This window comes from Homarus americanus, unplaced genomic scaffold (assembly GCF_018991925.1).
Source record: "Homarus americanus isolate GMGI-L3 unplaced genomic scaffold, GMGI_Hamer_2.0 scaffold16430, whole genome shotgun sequence".
In the NCBI taxonomy this organism is placed as follows: Eukaryota; Metazoa; Arthropoda; class Malacostraca; order Decapoda; family Nephropidae; genus Homarus; species Homarus americanus.
The window spans coordinates 2,353,833-2,371,712 of NW_024729259.1; the positions used below are offsets into that span (position 1 = coordinate 2,353,833).

Below are 17,880 nucleotides of genomic sequence, written 5' to 3' on the forward strand. Positions count from 1 at the left end.
AGGGGTGTTAGTTATTTGGTTAGGTTAGGTTAGGTTAGGTTAGGTTTGGTTTGGTTAGGTTTGGTTTGGTTAGGTTTGGTTAGGTTAGGTTTGGTTAGGTTTGGTTAGGTTAGGTTAGGTTAGGTTTGGTTAGGTTAGGTTAGGTTGCCCCGTAATCTAACCAGCGACCCATTAGTCCATTTATTAGGTTAATTTATTATGATTCGGCTCCTGTGTCATAATTCAGGTCCGTTAATGACTCTTCAGGTCCTATATGATAATTCAGGTCCATTTATAATATAATTCGGGTCATACCTGGGGAACCTAGTGACACAGGTTCGGCTCCTGGACCTGACGCCGCCACCACATGACCTGTAGATGGAGAGAACTACAGTACACACAGGTCATACTTCATACAGGTTATACGTCATACAACAGGTCATACAAGATTCATTTTTTCCCTGCATGGGGCTGTGACCTTAACTGACCTCGAACAACGGTCCCAGGGGCTCCAGCGTGACCACTCCGTCATGACGTCATTCACATGCGGTAGCGGACCAATGTGCGAGGAGCGCTGGGAGAAGTGGGAGGAGTCACCCCGATTTCTTGACCAATAGTAGGACTGGGGACCCTGCTGGGCCACGCCCACTGTTGCCTGGAGAACCTATCACGGAACACCAAGAGAGAATGTGTTGAGACATGTTTTTTATGTCAGTGTCTAATAGAATGAAAATGTGTCGCTTGTAATAAAATATTCATGAATACTTTAACGAGAGAGAGAGAGAGAGAGAGAGAGAGAGAGAGAGAGAGAGAGAGAGAGAGTCAAATTTAATTTTAGCTTATAACCAGAAAAAAAAATCATGAAGAAAAAAGTTAATTACACTGAATACTCGTACGTACATAACCAGTATGAGAATATCCTAATTAAATAAACACTTAATGATACTTGAGTAATTAATTTTAATTGTATTACAGAGAGATGGATTAGAGGAAAGTGAGGAGTGAGCAAGTCAACTGTTTATCACCGTAGTGAGGTAAACAAAGTGTTGCCAGCACAGAGAAGAGTGTTAGCTGGAACAGGTCTTACCAGACAGGTCAGTAGGGTGGCCACGCCCATCTGGCAACAGTCTCCCATCCTCCTCCCCCTCACTGTAAACACAAAACTGAGTTAGTGATTAAGTTTATTACACCTTATGATCCGTATATTCCCGTAAATATAGGTTTCAGTTAAAAATAAATAAATAAAAAAAGTTTAATTTTTAAATATCAGTAACTCTTTAAAAAAACATGCACCAGGTAGTGACTAGAATGGTTGTATTTCTCCTTTATCTTTATGTTTGTTATAATTAATAGTTATATACCTTACATATATTTTTTTTATAAATAACTTATAAATATACTCCTCCGAACACCATATTTTAAACGGCACAGATACACACAATGGGGTGGTGACGTCTCATTACTGGGGAGACGCGGGAAAAACCTTTACGGCGTACAGTATATTCATTTCCATTAATAAATATGAAATAAACTTACAATTATACGTTCCTTTATAAAATTTTAGGTATATTTCAATGCTTTTAATACTAAGCTCGTGTGAAAAATTTTTATACATGGAACTGAATAATAAATTGGTTGTACGTGAGGCAGCGAGACTAATGCGTGGCAGCAAGTTGCGCTCTACATAAATAATTCACGAAATTAAAATTTTCTTGGTGGAGAAAATATAATGTGTATTATATTCTTAGGACCATTTTCACGTTTATTACAGCCTAAAGACGCTTAGTTTAACAATAAACCCGTCATTTGGTATCTATACCTGTTGATTATTTAACAGCGGGAACCAGTTCATATCATCAGCTTATACTTTTAGTCTTTCAAAAGATATATTTGTTTTACGTCCAGTGTTTATTTTCTTGGTTGCTACTTAACATTACAATATATTAATTATTATTCAGCGTTACGGATTACTTCATACACTGCACAACCCCATAAAGGAACAATTAAAACAATTACTTATTTTTTAAATGTATTTGGTATTTGGTGTCATAAGGAGACGATTGTGGCCGCTTAAATTGACTCACAACACGTAACTTTTATCTCGATCTGACGTAATACTGCAAACAATTATTATTTAAATGACAAAGAACAGTATAATTGGATAAATAAGTGAGATGATAGTGTAAAGTGTTATTTACTGAGGTCATTAATGCAGGACAGTGATACATTATAACGTTAAGTGTTGCCGTCACTTGTAATCATTGGCAGAATATGTGAAGAAAATCTATTTAGTAATGTTAGTGATATTCTCGAAGCTGTGTAATAATTATCTTGCGTGTCTTTCATCGCATTAAATGACACCGTGGAGGAATGATCAGCTTACTTCACCGAACCAGTACAGTAAGTAAAAAAAATATATAATTTCTAATATGCAACTCAAGTCGACTACTGTTGACTCTTTTATAATTAGTGTTTCGTTTAAATGACTCCCGGGGACATTAACTGAACCCTTATTATTTCTTGATAATTAAATAGCTGGGACTTTTTAATGGTAAAATGGGACAAATATTAGTGTGTAATTTTTCATTTTTATATGTTTTTTACGTTCTGTTGGATTATTGAAGGGAAGATAATGTGTTTAATAGTGGCCAACAGCTACCAGTGTTTGTGACGAGTGATTGAGGAGCTTGTGGTGGTGTGAGTGGGCCAATGGGGTGTCGGTAGGAAATTGTTCTCGGTTAGATGGTCAGAAAATGCAGGTAGAAGAACTGAGTGACGCGAATAAAGAAAATGTTGGAGATCACCTGAAGATTAACCTAACCTAACTGACTTACCTAACAGTAATTAAACCTAACACTAGTGATAAACTAACCTAACCTAACACCAATTAAAGCTAATACCAACGCTAACCAAACCTAACACTAACCTACCAACCTTACCCTAACATAACAAAACGTAACACTAATTAAACCTAACACTACTGCAAACCTAACCTAACCTCCAATTAGTGTTAGGTTTTTTAACACGTCAGGTAAAATAAGCTATGGGGTAATATATCAGGCGAACAGTCACGTTAAAGTATTCAATCATGTTGAATGGATATTACTTTGATTTACTTTCACACCGTAATTAGAGAAAAAAATATTCAAATTACTTCGAATCACATTTCTGAAATTAAAAGACAAATGATCAATGGTTTTCGACACCTGAATCGTTTTAATTAGAATATAAAAATCTTCCATGAATTTAAAGTAAAAAAAAAAAGCGCCAATGCAGGAGTTACGGTGTGTAGGGGAAGTTAACTGCTACCGGATACTTCTCTGTGGCTACACTGGGCCTCCGTCAGGGTGGAGGTACTGAGAGAGACTGCTGTTGATGGAGCGAGATAGTTAAGATATGGGTAGTGGGCATGGGACCGTGGGTAGTGTACTGTACATGGCATAGTCTACGTGAGCATAATATACGTGGGTAGTGTACAGTATGTGGACATAGTGTACGTGGGTAATGTACATGGAATAGTGTACGTGGGTAATTTACATGGCATAGTGTACGTGGGTAATGTACATGACATAGTGTACGTGGGCACAATGTATGTGGGTAATGCACATGGGGACACAATGTACAGTCGGGGTCAAAAGTCTTGAATATTTAGCAATATCTGGCATCTACTTCTGAGTTATACATATATGATTGAGATATACTAATAACACTACTTGTCATCACATATTATGACTGAACCACAAAATGGGATAAAACTCTCCTTAATACCTAAGATCTTCAGGTCAAGTGTTCAAGACTTTTGACCCCGACTGTACGTGGATAATGTATACATGTCATAGTGTACGTGGGCACAGTGTACTTGGCTAGTGTACACAATAAACAAGGAAGGTCGGCCAGTAGACCCGCAGCACCGTCAAGGTCATCCCGTCACTATTATTAGCAACTGCAGTACATTAACGCCCTGTGCTTTTCTCCCCCAATTATTCTTATCATTATACCTCAGCGTACAGCAACACTCACTAATGTTCAACTGTTATCTAAAAAAAAAAATAAGTGTGTGGTTTTGAGAGTGTTACAGGGGCAAAGGTATTCCAGTAATTATGAAATTGACGTCAAGGTGTGATGCTCCGTGTGTAGGGATAATGCAGGGTGGTCGAGCCCCGTTATATGGTACTTGGCAACTCACCCGCCGCGTCGCCAGTCTGAAGAAGGCAAGTTTAATTGATGTTTTGGTTACGAACGAGATCGAATGCACCCGGAAAGTTTTGAATTGATGCACGTGAAAGAGCCTTTAAAGTTGTTTCACAGTTGTTGGTAAGAGTTGGTCGACATTAAACGTAAGAATGAATAAAAAGTCATTTGAAATAAACGTCATTTGCATGTAGGAGCCCCGTTTTATAGTACTTGGCATCTCACTCCCAGACAAGAATATAAACCCTCACGTGTCCGATTCTCCTCACTGTGACTTGAATCTCCTTGAGGGTCGTTCGGATCGATTAGTGAGGGAAAGGATGAGGGATGGGGGGGGGGATGCCTTTCCTTGCTGGATCCCGGAACCGTATAAAATTTTTCGGCCGATTCAGAATAATCTCGAAAATGCGCCAAGATTTTATCGAAACTATATGCAACTTTTTTTTTTTGCTTTAGGTTAAGGAAAACGGCGAACGTACGAATCTTCTTTATCTATATCTATATATATATATATATATATATATATATATATATATATATATATATATATATATATATATATATATATATATATATATATATATATATATATATATATATATATATATATATATATATATATATAACGAAAGAGGCCATCTTAACCTGTGTGAGGGTAAGTGTACTCAACTGGCGGCCAAGTAGGTGTGAATGTGTCGTCTGTGTAATGTCTGAATCCGTCACCATTAAACTGTGCCAGAAAGCTTTGCCCCCTTCCCCTCCCTCCACACCCCCACTTCTCTCCCACTGTGCAAATGGTTCCTAGGGCTTATAGGTCCCAGTCTTAATGGTTACTAGTGTGGTAACAGACCCAAATCCTAATAGGTACCAGTCCCCCTCCCCCACACATGCCAGGGGGGAAAGGGAAGGGAAGTGGGTGTGGGAAGGGATAGCAAGGGGTGTGGGGAATGGGACGGTTTGGGTTAAAGGGATGGGTTTTGGGGGAAGGGAAAGGAAGGGGGTTAGTTAACGAAGAGGGTCAGAGAGGGGGCGGGGTTGGGGAAGGGGGCAGGAAGAGCGTTGCAATAATAAAATAGAGGAGCATTGTAAAAGTTTTAATGTATGACAACAATAAATTGTAAATAGTCAGAGAGCGAGTGAAATATGTTGTCTAGTTAGTTATTCTGCGTTGTCTGGTTTTACTGTTTTGGCGCTCCAGAGAGGACAGGTAAACGCCAAAGCAGACAGACTTTCGGAACAGACAGATAGGCGTTACAGTACACGAGGAAGAAGCAAATATTACTTTTACGGTATGAGATGTTCGTGTAAGGCTTCGGCAGTGCCAGACGTATGTATTTAACTAAGGTTTCTCTGTTAAACATTTTGGTGTATGTGTTTTAAGTCTATCCATCTATCTAAACAGATAACACTGCCACAACTCGCTACCCCAGGGTGAACTTCCGTACTTTAGTCTAATAGATCATCAGAGAAAACGGGGAGGGGTAACTGCCTCAATCACCGCAGTTTTATTCCCAAGTAGTCATTTTTTTTCTTTTAATTGATCTCATTTCATGCAGCGTACGCGGCAAAATACTGGCCAATTACGGTTGACTTTTATGGAGAGAGTTTACTTAACGGAGTGTGTTTTCACCAGGCTGTCATTTTAGTTTTAAGTTTTATTTAAATAGCTACTACGATATTACGGCTTCTGTAGGTTCATAGATACAATATATATATATATATATATATATATATATATATATATATATATATATATATATATCTTGATAAAATCACACGGGAAAATGGAAACAACGGAGTACCTTATCAAGATTTATCTTATCCACGTTTTCATTGTGGATTTACATGAAATATATATATAAATATATATATATATATATATATATATATATATATATATATATATATATATATATATATATATATATATATATATATATATATATATATATATATATATATATATATATGCAAAGGAAAGAAGAAAACACCCTGAAGATGTGATTACACAGCGCTTGAACTTCTGTGTTTTCTTCTTCCTTGTGGTTATCAGCATATACCTAGATCACACTACAGTGATTTACTTGCATATATATATATATATATATATATATATATATATATATATATATATATATATATATATATGTGTGTGTGTGTGTGTGTGGGTGTGTGTGTTTCAATATCATGGTAATTACACTAATGCATGACCGCTCACCCCCACGCTATGATGTCATTCACGCTCATAATACCGTGGTGTGAGGGAGGCGGTGACGTCACACAATAACGCCCCTCGATTGCGTCACGGGATAACGTCAGTCAATGACGTCACGGTATGACATCAGGGCGAGGGGGAGAGACAAAACAGTAGGGGGTAATCTGAGGTCATTATAGCTTCCATCACCTTTAATCTGCCCTCCTTATGTCCTCTATCACGTGGTGGAGAGGTAGTGGCAGTGAAGGGGAAGTGGTGGTGGGGTAGTGGTATGGAGGGGAAGTGGTGATGGAGGGGAAGTGGTGGGTGGAGGGTAGTGGTGAGTGGAGGAGTAGAGGGAGTAGTAGTGGTGGTGGAGGAGGTGGTGGTGGAGGTGTGGTGGTGGAGGGTGTAGTGGTGGTGGAGGGTAGTGGTGGTGGATGGGGAGTGGTGGTGGAGGGTGAGTGGTGGTGGAGGGGTAGTAGTGGTGGAGGGTAGCAGTAGTGGTGGAGGGGTAGTGGTGGTGGAGGGTAGTAGTGGTGGAGGGTAGTGGTGGTGGAGGGGGTGAGTGGTGGTGGAGGGGTAGTGGTGGTGGAGGGGTAGTGGTGGTGGGAGATAGGGTGGTGGAGGGTAGTGGCGGTGGGTGGAGGGAGTGAGTGGCGGTGGTGGAGGAGAACAAAAAATAATCTTTCAAACACACCTACTGTTTACCTTCCTCCTCTTAACAAAACACCCTTGAAACTCATAAAACCTCCTTTTCCTTCCTCCTCCATCTTCTCCTCCTCACTACCAACCACTCCCTCTCCCTCACATCCCTCTCCCTCCATCCCTCCACCACTCCTACCTTAATCAGCCAAAACACCCTCCCTTCTCTCCCTCCCTCCCCTCTCCCCCCGACTTTTCTCTCCCTCCTTCTCTCCCTCCTTCTCCCACTCACGCTGATCATTATCCTCGGCGATGAACTAAACTAAAATGAGAGGCTATTGTTTGACGCTGACAATACTAAACGCTGAGGCCAGGACTTATACTGCGCTGATCATTATCCTCGGCGATGAACTAAACTAAAATGAGAGGCTATTGTTTGACGCTGACAATACTAAACGCTGAGGCCAGGACTTATACTGCGTAGGTGAGAGACGCACGCTATTGTTAGACGTCACTTGATCCTGGTCTTAATACAGGGTCATCCAGAATAAAAGTAAAAGTTTTATATATATACAGTACAGGGTCGTCCAAAAAGAAAGTTATATACAGGGTCGTCCAAAAAGAAAGTTATATACAGGGTCGTCCAAAAAGAAAGTTATACAGGGTCGTCCAAAAAGAAAGTTATATACAGGGTCGTCCAAAAAGAAAGTTATATACAGGGTCGTCCAAAAAGAAAGTTATATACAGGGTCGTCCAAAAAGAAAGTTATACAGGGTCGTCCAAAAAGAAAATTATACACAGGGTTTGTCCAAAAAAGGTTACCAGTGTATACAGGGTGGTTTTATACATTATTATTATTATTATTATTATTATTATTATTATGAGAACAGTAAAATAAGTTTTAAGTAAATAAGTAATAAGTAGGAAAAATACGTAATGATAATGAAATATAATAAGTAAACAGTGAAAATAAAGTGAATAGAATAAAGGAAAGGTGAAATAAATCGATAAATACACAAAACTAAACAGAGGAGGCACATTAAAACACTTTATTCCAACATGGCGGATATATTGTGCGTTGACTCCTCTCGTAAGGCTAATTCTGTATGCTTAAAAGAGCGTAAGGTAATTTTTTTTCCCTCGTAACTTTGGTGATGTAAGAACGTATTTAACTGGTTCATTTAAGCTACGACACAATGATGGCTTCTCGGGGGTTCCTATGTTAATTTTGCCCTCCTAACTGGTGATGGAATGGAGGGAGAGGGAAGGGGGGAAGGGAAAGAAAGAAAGAGGGAGTAGGAAGGGAGGGAAAGAAAGAGGGAGAGAGGGTGAGTGAGAGGAGAAAGGGACGGGGGGAAAGATGGAGAGAAGGTTGCGTCGACAGAAAGGAAGTAAAGGGGAAGAAAGAGGAAGGGAAGGAGAGAGAAGGCAGTAGTGAGGGAAAGAAGGAAGGAGGGAACTTTACTGAAAACCTCAAAACCTACATAGTTAGAGGAGAGACAAGAAGGAACAACACCATTTAGCTTGACGATCGATAATTATTTGAACTTTTTATTTTTGCTCTTCCCTTTTCTCTTTCTTTCTCGGTAATAAAAGTTTTGAGAGTTTATTTAGCTAGTCGGTATTCCCCCCAAAAAAAAAAATAATAATAATAATAATATTAATAATGTTTATTTTGACGATGGAATTAATTTTTTTTGTTCTTTATTACAGAAAAAATCTTAAAAGTTTATTATGATCGTAAGTTTTTTTTTCTTGGGTTTTTTAATGTTAGGAAAAAAGTTGACAGAATTATTTTCACTGTTGAATATTTGAATTTTATTTTATCTTCCTTTCCTCTGTTTTTATTTAGTGCCTTTTAAATATTTGTCTTTTTTCCGATTTATTTTACTTGTGTTCTTTATCATTTTTTTGTAGCATGTGAGAGGTCAGGTGAGGTCAGGACAGGGGGGGTTAGCAGAGGGCAGGAGACCCACCTTGACCTACTCTGTGCCTATCCTAACTCACCTTGGCTCAACCTGACCCACCTTGACCCACCCTGATCTATCCCACTTTGACCCATCGTAATTTTTCCTTACCCATCCTAACCCACCCTGAATCACCCTGACCCACCCAGACCTACCCTGACCCACCCTAACCCGCCCTGACCCACCGTAACCCACCGTGACCCACCTTAACCCACCGTAACCCACCCTGATCCATCCTAACCCACCCTGATCAACCCTGACCCATCCTAACCCAACCTGACACACCCTGACCCACCTTAACCCACCCTGACCCACCTCTGGGGATCAAGAAGTCGTCTCAACTCTCTATAAAATACTTACACAACTCCTTTTGCGAGTTTTGGCCAAACTAATTGGATCGGATCCTGTGAAAGGTCGCCAACCCCTCCTCTGATAAGTCTGGTTGTCCGTTTTTTTTTATTTTAATTTCGTGAACTTGTTTGTACTTGTACGTTTAATTCCTGTGAGGGTCATTGATTACTCTACTGATATGCTTCGATGTTTTTTTTTTTTATGTTTGGTCAGTAAATGGTATTATGTATGTACCGATGCTCTTTTGTTCTTGCATCATGGAAAGTTTAATTTTAATTTTATTCCTTATACAGTAGTTATTAAATCGTTTGATGTTGTGCCGCGGTTTTTTTTTTATTTGTGATGTTTGAATGTATTATTGTCTATGTGTTTTTTTTATGTGAACGTAATATTAATTGGAACACTTATAGTATATAGTCACAATCTTTTAATAATATGCATCGATGTTCTTTTGTTTCATTATTTAGGTTACGGGAATTTTATATTTTATCTCCACTAGGGTTACAGAATAATTCAAATTTATATATCGATGCTTTTTTCCTCCCATGTTAATTGAATTACTTATGGTCATTGAATCTTTTGATGCTTTTTTGTTTTATTAGCGCACGGCGGGGAGGTGCGGCGGGGAAGCCAACTAATAATATTGGAATTTGAAGGGGTGGCAAGTAGCTCCTCTTCGTCAACTCGACCGTATTTTTGTTTTATCTTATTGGATAATACAGTTTAAGGCCAAAGAAAAAAACATTAGTAACTTTAAAAACTTTTTTTTTTAATATTCGATTTTTATTGTCAGTATTATGAAGTTTTAAAGAGACGTCTGCCGTGTCCACCACCCAAGGCTGCCCGTTCACCCAGTGCCGGATTTAGGGCCAATTGCAAGAACAGTCGTTGGGTGTACGACGCCATTTACGATGACCTTCTTTCCCTGATCTTGTCTCAGTTATACCACCCTTTTGAAGCTCTGGAGAGATCTCGAAGTTTCGATATTTTGAGTACAGTACTAGCTAATAATTCCCACCAGGAAACTTGTTTCGAGACTCCACCAAAGCTTCGAAAAGTGCAGAATTCCATGTGTTAAAGGCGATATTGCTGAAAAAAGACCAGGGCAAGAAGGTCATCGTAAATGGCGTCGTACACCCAACGACTGTTCTTGCAATTGGCCCTTAGACCTGTGGAGGCCCATGGGCAGCCTCTTTGTGGAGGCCCCCCTCATTATAACTACCCAAGAGGGTGGGGCGGCGAGTGAAGCGAGCCTAAACATCTGGGAGTTCCGGGGGGTGCTGTAAGCCCCCCGGAAATTTTTGAAATTTGAACACTTCTTTTGAGAATTTTGAAGCCATATGCAGTTATATTGAGGAAATTAGAACATTGAGAAATTTTTAATTAACTGTATATTTATTGATAGTGTACAAATTCCCAACACACACACACACACACACAAAAGTGAGACATGACTGGAGTCATTCATGTGGTTTCAAGTCGACCAGCCCTGTTATAGCTACTACCGCACATGTCAAAAATTTTCAAGAGACTTCACAGAAAATAATATATTATGAGTTATTACAGAGAGATGATTCTTTGTATTATTAATCAGATAAACCTCTACTCAAATAATGGTTCTGTCCAAGTAGCTAGCCTAATTTCTATCACGCTTCTTGCTGAACAAGTTTTACATGATGGAATAGATAAACATGAATTTTAAAGAATGAAAATAAAAATAATCCAAATGAATAAACAAATAAATAAAATATTGTAATATGTGGAGGCCCCCAGATTGTGGAGGCCCCTGGGCAGCTGCCCACTTTGCCCACTCCTGAATCCGGCCCTGCGTTCACCTGCTGAGGACATCTCACTTGACTATCGCTTTTACTAATTCATCTCTTTACCTGTCTTATAAGTGAGTTTTCGTCAGAACAAAAGTTGGCGAGTTTCTGGGCTAAGATTCTTTAAATGGACAGCGCCCGAAGGCCACTGTAGAACATGATCACCAAATTTTTCACCAGAGGCGTTAAGTTCATTTATTAAACCTTTTAGCTGTTTTGTCTCTACCAGACTCACGTGTTGGCGCCAGTGTTAGTAAACAAATGTACTGTACCTCCGTCATACCAACCATACGAGTAGGACGAACCATAATGCACCAGTGGGGAACAGACAGGCTTACCAACCCTACCCTCGACGGCCCGGGTTATGAGTGGGTGGAAGGGAAATAATTTTTTTTAATACTATGGGCTTGTGTTGTGTCCCTGCAGCCTAATGATAACCAAAGCAATATGATGAAACCCGATACTGTTTTGTTTTTACGTTACGTGAACAAGTAATTAATAGGATCATTAAAAGTCACTAAATTTTGTAATATTATGTACCGATGCTTTTTTGTTTTTTCTTGTTCGCTGAACTTATAATTTGATCACACCTTTTATAGGACCGGTAAACCTTTAATATTATGTACCGATGCTCTTTGGTTTTTATTTTCAAGGCTAGCTGAACTTATAATTTGATCATTGATAGCTTCACTGAGTCTTATAATGAGACCATGTCGTCAAATAAACTCCATTAGAGAGGAAGTAATTTTCACGTTAATCCCACACCCAACATCGACTGATTAGCCAATTACGCCACGAATAAAACAAAACAAGTTGCTCTCAATCCCTTCTTAGTGGAAATTCTGGTATTTATTTTTTTAAGCAGCGAACAAATAATGAGGGAGATAATTAAAAATAAGACCGTCTGAACGTTAGTCTTGCTGTTCTTTCTCAACTTATTTCACCTGAAGATTAACCGCCCTAACGCTACCTGGGGATGTACTGTAGGTTAGGTTTGGTTAGGTCAGGTTGTGTTTGTTCAGGTTAGATTAGGATAAGGTAGGTTAGATTAGGTCATGTTAGGTTAGGATGAGGTAGGTTAGATTAGGTCATGTTAGGTTAGGATGAGGTAGGTTAGATTAGGTCATGTTAGGTTAGGATGAGGTAGGTTAGATTAGGTCATGTTAGGTTAGGATGAGGTAGGTTAGATTAGGTCATGTTAGGTTAGGATGAGGTAGGTTAGATTAGGTCATGTTAGGTTAGGATGAGGTAGGTTAGATTAGATTCAGTTTGTTTAGATTAGACAAGGTTCAGGTAAAGTTTGGTCTGGTTAGGTAGGTTGTGTTTGGTTAGTTAGGTTGTGTTTGGTTAAGGTTGTGTTTGGTTATGTTAGGTTGTGTTTGGTTACGCTAGGTTGTGTTTGGTTACGCTAGGTTGTGTTTGGTTACGGTTAGGTTGTGTTTTAGGTTAGGTTTTCGTTAGGTTGTGTTTGGTTATGTTAGAGTTAGGTTGTGTTTGGTTAGGTTAGGTTGTGTTTGGTTACGTTAGGTTGTGTTTGGTTAAGTTAGGTTGTGTTTGGTTAGGTTAGGTTGTGTTTGGTTAGGTTAGGTTGTGTTTGGTTAGGTTAGGTTATGTTTGGTTACGTTAGGTTGTGTTTGGTTATGTTAGGTTGTGTTTGGTTAAGTTAGGTTGTGTTTGGTTAGGTTAGCGTTAGGGTGATTAATCTTCAGGTGATCGTGAAGCTCTGTGTAATAATGTACCTCTTTGTTAGTACTCATTACAGAGTTTGTTTACAAAGACACGTCACCTAAGCTGCTGTACTGTATACCTGTATCAGAGGCGTGGTACACACACTCAGGCCCCGAGGTGTTGACGTGTGGTGTTATGTAAGCGATAATTAGATATACAAACACTTCATTTACAGTCTATTTACGTACACTTAATTTACGAACTACGAACAAGTAATGTGCGGGCACTTTATTTACATGATATTAATTTTTTTTTAACAGGTCATTTACAATGTTATGACAAGATATTTTTTTTTACAGGCTAGTTATTTTTGCCGACTATGTACGATGTTTTTTTTAAGGTATTAATTTTTTTTTACAAACTATCTAATTTTTGCTGGCTATTTACAACGTTTTACGAGGTATTTACATTTTTTTACATCTCGGGGGAAATGTGTGTGTGTGTGTGTGTGTGTGTGTGTAAGGGGGGAGGAAGGGCGAATTTACGAACATATTGGATCGTTGTGGCGCTAACCGATAATGTATATACGATATATTGTTTATATTGGTTATATTGATAATTTATATAACTATGTGTATATTATGTGTGCATTATGTATATAGTCGCAGCTACAATACCCGTGTATAGCCATAATTTGCACTATATTGCTATTAGCGTCCCCAGCCAGTAATGCTATACGGAGGGCCAGGGGAGGGCAGGGGTAGGAGGGCCAGGGGAGGGCAGGGGTAGGGAGGCCAGGGGAGGCAGGGGTAGGAGGGGAGGTAGGGAGGGCCAGGGGTAGGGAGGGCCAGGGGTAGGGAGGGCCAGGGGAGGAGCAGGGAGGGGGTAGGAGGGCCAGGGGAGGGCAGGGGTAGGAGGGCCAGGGGAAGGGAGAGAGTATCTGGGATGAATGAATGAATTAAAAGCTGTGGTCTACTGAGAAAGACAAATTCTAGTCGAGTTGGGTAAAAGACAGCCCTGGAAATATTACCAGTGGAAGGCTATGGTCGCCAACCCTCAGACATGATGATGGGACATTTGATTGGTTTATTAACTGAGTTGTAAACATAAAATTACCACTTATATTTATATTATTTTTTAATATATATTGTTTTTTTTTTAATGAAACACAACTAGGGAGGTGTTTCAGAGTCATTTGAGTCCCCACAGTGTCATGGCGGACGTTAAAAGAAAGTACTGGTATTATTATATTGAACATTGTCCGGTAATTAAAACTAGCCTGAAATCATGGAAAACGATAAGCATTTTAGTTGCAAATACACACTTGCAACAAGGCAATTTTACCATGAATGCCGAAAAAAAAGAATGCGGAAATGTTGCAGTGTGTGTGTGTGTGTGTGTGTGTGTGTGTGTGTGTGTGTGTGTGTGCGTGTGGCTCCTGAGTGGCCCGGCGCTCTACCAGCATCATCTACAATTATGACTTTTTTCCTCTTTTTGTCTCATGTGTACCGATACGTTTTTGTTTTTCTATTTTTTCGTGAACTTTTATTGGGAATTCTCTTTCTGTATAAATTTGTATAGAATCGTGTGTTGTTGATTCCCTCTCACCCTTATAAAAGGTTTCGACAATTTATATGAAGATTTGAACTCCCCTGTAGGGTCGCTGAATCCCTTTGTTCGTATGTAATGATGTGTTTTTGTTTTTTCTTTATGCTTTATGAACTTATACGGTCGCTAAATCCATAAATTGCATCTAGCGTTATTCCTTTGTCTTTTTTTGCAATGCTTCATGGAGTTATACAGGTTGTTGAATCCCTTGATGTGATGTTTTGATGTGCTTTTGTTTTTTGTTAAGTTTCGTGGATTTGTATCTGTAAAAAAAAATATGTCTAGGTTTTTCTCTCTTCCCGTGGCTCGGCTTTACAATCTGTCTCTCTGTCTATCTATCTGTTTGTCTGTCATTACCTGTCTGTCTACCTGTCTCAACCTATAATTATACACACACGTTACACTTACCCGAGAGAGAGAGAGAGAGAGAGAGACGTCAGACACACCTACACAGGGAAGGGTTGTTACGGTGCTGCGGTCATCATCGTAATGTTACGGTGAATTAGCGGACTGACCCACGCCCCCACTACCCACTACCCACCCCCCACCATCCACCCCCACCACCATCACAGCTTCACCCCTCCACCCCCAGACCATCATTGGCAGTCCCCTGAATGCTAGTAATTATGTAATTGTCGGCAATTATGTAATTCCTGTGAGTTATTATCAGGTCAAGAGGTGCCCTGCGATCCTCTTCCTCTCCCCCCTCCCTCTCTCCCTCCTCCTTAATCTTTATCTCCCTCCTTACCTCTCTCATCCTCTCTCTGATCTTCTTCTATCGTGTGTGTGTGTGTGTGTGTGTGTTCATGTATGTGCGTGTTCATGTATGTGCGTGTTCATGTATGTATTCATGTGTGTGTGTGTGTGTGTGTGTGTGTGTTCATGTGTGCGTGTTCATGTGTATGTGTGTCATGTATGTGTGTTCATTGTATTCATGTGTGTGTGTGTGTGTGTGGTCAATTAGAATATATAACAAGTACGTTCCTTTGAGAATTCATCTTTGTGTCGTAGCCTAAGTGAACCAATTAAATCCGAGCCTTAACGAACCTTTGAGAATCGGACCGTCTGTGTATTTGATAGATTAAAGTCTAAGGTACATATCTCACATCACCAGATACGAGAAAACATTTATATTTACGATTTTCGCCTGTCGGGGTTTCCAAGGCTAGAGGGTAGATGTTTTAAGTGAGGGTTATATACTGTATGGGCAGCTGTCATTTTAACTTAGAACACGTCTCTTACACACTCCGTCGGGTCGGGGTGTCTGTCGGGGATTTTGGGTTGGGTTCGTCAGAGGGGGGTTGATGGGGTCTGTCGGGGTTCTGTTTGTTCTGTCAGGTCTAGTCGAGGATCTGTCGGGTTTTTGTCGAGCGTTCTGTCGGGATCTGTCTAGGGGAGTCTGTTTGTGATTGTTTGTGGTTTCGTTGACTGTCGGTATTACTTCGGGGCTGTCCGGGGGCCATCAGTACGTATTGGATGATCTGTCGGTGAATATCGATAGCTGTCGGTACTAAATCTAGGAAAAGTGTGGTGGGTCTCTCTCTCTTTCTCTCTTTATCTTTTTCTTCCCCCTCTCTCTCTCTCTCTCTCTCTCTCTCTCTCTCTCTCTCTCTGTATTTCACTTCCTTCCCCTTCTCTCTCTCTTTCTCTCTTTCTCCTGGTGGTGGTGGTGGTAGTGGTAGAGGTGGTGGTAGTAGTGGTGGTTGTGACAGTGGTAAAGTTGCTCGTTGCTAGTAGTAGTGGTATTGTTGGTAGTAGTAGTGATGGTGATAGTGGTGATGTTGGTAGTAGTGGTTAATGTTGGTAATTGTTATAGTGGCAAACAGGTAATAACCACACAAACAAAATAACAAGAAACTGGCAACTAACTCAGATAAATGACAGTCAGAGAGGCGTTAACGTGTCATATCTGGCGACAGGAGGCACGCTACTGACTATAACTACACTCATAAGATCCTATAGCAAGAGTATTTATAATTGAATTAATGTTTTATCGTCTGTAAGCGCTAGGAAAAAGAGTCGCGGATCAGTATACAACAGGTGGAGAGGATCCAGTCGCCTTCGGTCTAGCCAGGAGAGTGTTGATCCCACAGTAAGCGGTGTTGGATCCCACTACAACCCTCACCCACCTCGCTCTTTATACCTACCTGCCCTCTCTCTCTCTCCCTCACTTCCTCCTCTTTTATTACACTTTTACCTCCATTTCTCTGCTTCATCTGGAGGTCTCGACGTCGTATCTTGGTGCCGTCAGCCCATATAAGTCTCATTAAGTGTTTATCCGGCAGCATCTGGCTCATGGCGGGTCCTAACCTCTCGTAAACGGCAGATGCGCGCCCTGACTTAACTTGTTTTTGTCGCTGCTCGGGGGTTGGATGTTTATATTTTGTGCCGCGACAAGTGCGTTTTACGATCTCACGATGGGGTATATTTTTTTCGCTTGTTTTCTCCATTCATTTCTTTTTCTGTTATTATTATTTCATTATTATCTATTATTATTATTATTATTATTATTATTATTATCTATTATTACTATTAATTATCTTCGTATGTCTTATTTATAACTATTCATTCTTTCCGTCATTTTCGCTCTGATTCCTGTATCATTTTCTCTCTTTTATCTTCTCCTGCTTCTATTCCCTTCTTTAATACGTCTTCCACCTTGTCCCCCCTCTCAATAAGGTCTCTGCTTCTTTCTTACATAAACCAATATGTTAATCTTTTAATCTCTCCGTCTCTGCCCTCCCGCCACCACCGCTCACCCGCGACTGACACTATCTACTAAACCTCACTCATAATCAACGACACTTTTACAAGATGTATTGCCTAAAATTATCACCAAACAATATTTTTTCCATTTTTTTTGTATAATTATTCTTTAACATTAATTTTTTTGTATGTATTCGTAATTTATTTTATGGCGTAGAGAAGAATTATATAACGAACTTCGAAATTATGTAAAGGAAAGGGTATGTTTTTATTTCGAAAGATGTTACGGTAAAAGTAAGTTTTGGTGCCAATTTTTTTTAACGTTACGGCTTAAAGTTAATTTTTTCTGCTATAATCCACTGACTATTTTTATTTTTGTACCAAGAGGAGAAAAAAATGAGAGGGGTAAAAATGTTTTCTCATGATCAGGGCGAGACTTGGGGAGTAAAGTTTATTCTAAAAAGATATAAACTTTTGACAGAAAAAAATAACTGCTTCTCGTCGCCACGGGGGAGAACACTTTTTAAAAATTTTCATCTTAAACCACACAACTTTGAGGCTTATATTTTTAAGTAATAAATAATATATTCTAAAGTTATTATCACTGTATTTTGACACACAGGATAAACTATTATATAACAGGGATTTTAATATATATCGATTTAGTTATTATTTTCTGGGTGTATTTAATTACATTTGAAAGATGTTCACCGTGTGTGTGTGCTCTGTAAAATTTTCATAAACAATA

The 17,880-nt window shown here is 39.5% G+C and overlaps 1 protein-coding gene across 1 annotated transcript in view; it reads right to left on the reverse strand.

Annotated features, from left to right (window-relative positions):
- Positions 1-17,880, reverse strand: part of LOC121866394 (ADAMTS-like protein 5) — a 48,115-nt gene that overhangs the window by 5,768 nt on the left and 24,467 nt on the right. The window contains exons 3-5 of the mRNA XM_042366044.1: positions 1,067-1,128; positions 468-643; positions 295-351 (exon numbers count right to left, since the gene is read on the reverse strand). Coding sequence (XP_042221978.1) covers positions 295-351; positions 468-643; positions 1,067-1,114 — 281 coding nt within the window. The 5' untranslated portion in view covers positions 1,115-1,128. The remainder of the gene's footprint in view (positions 1-294; positions 352-467; positions 644-1,066; positions 1,129-17,880) is intronic.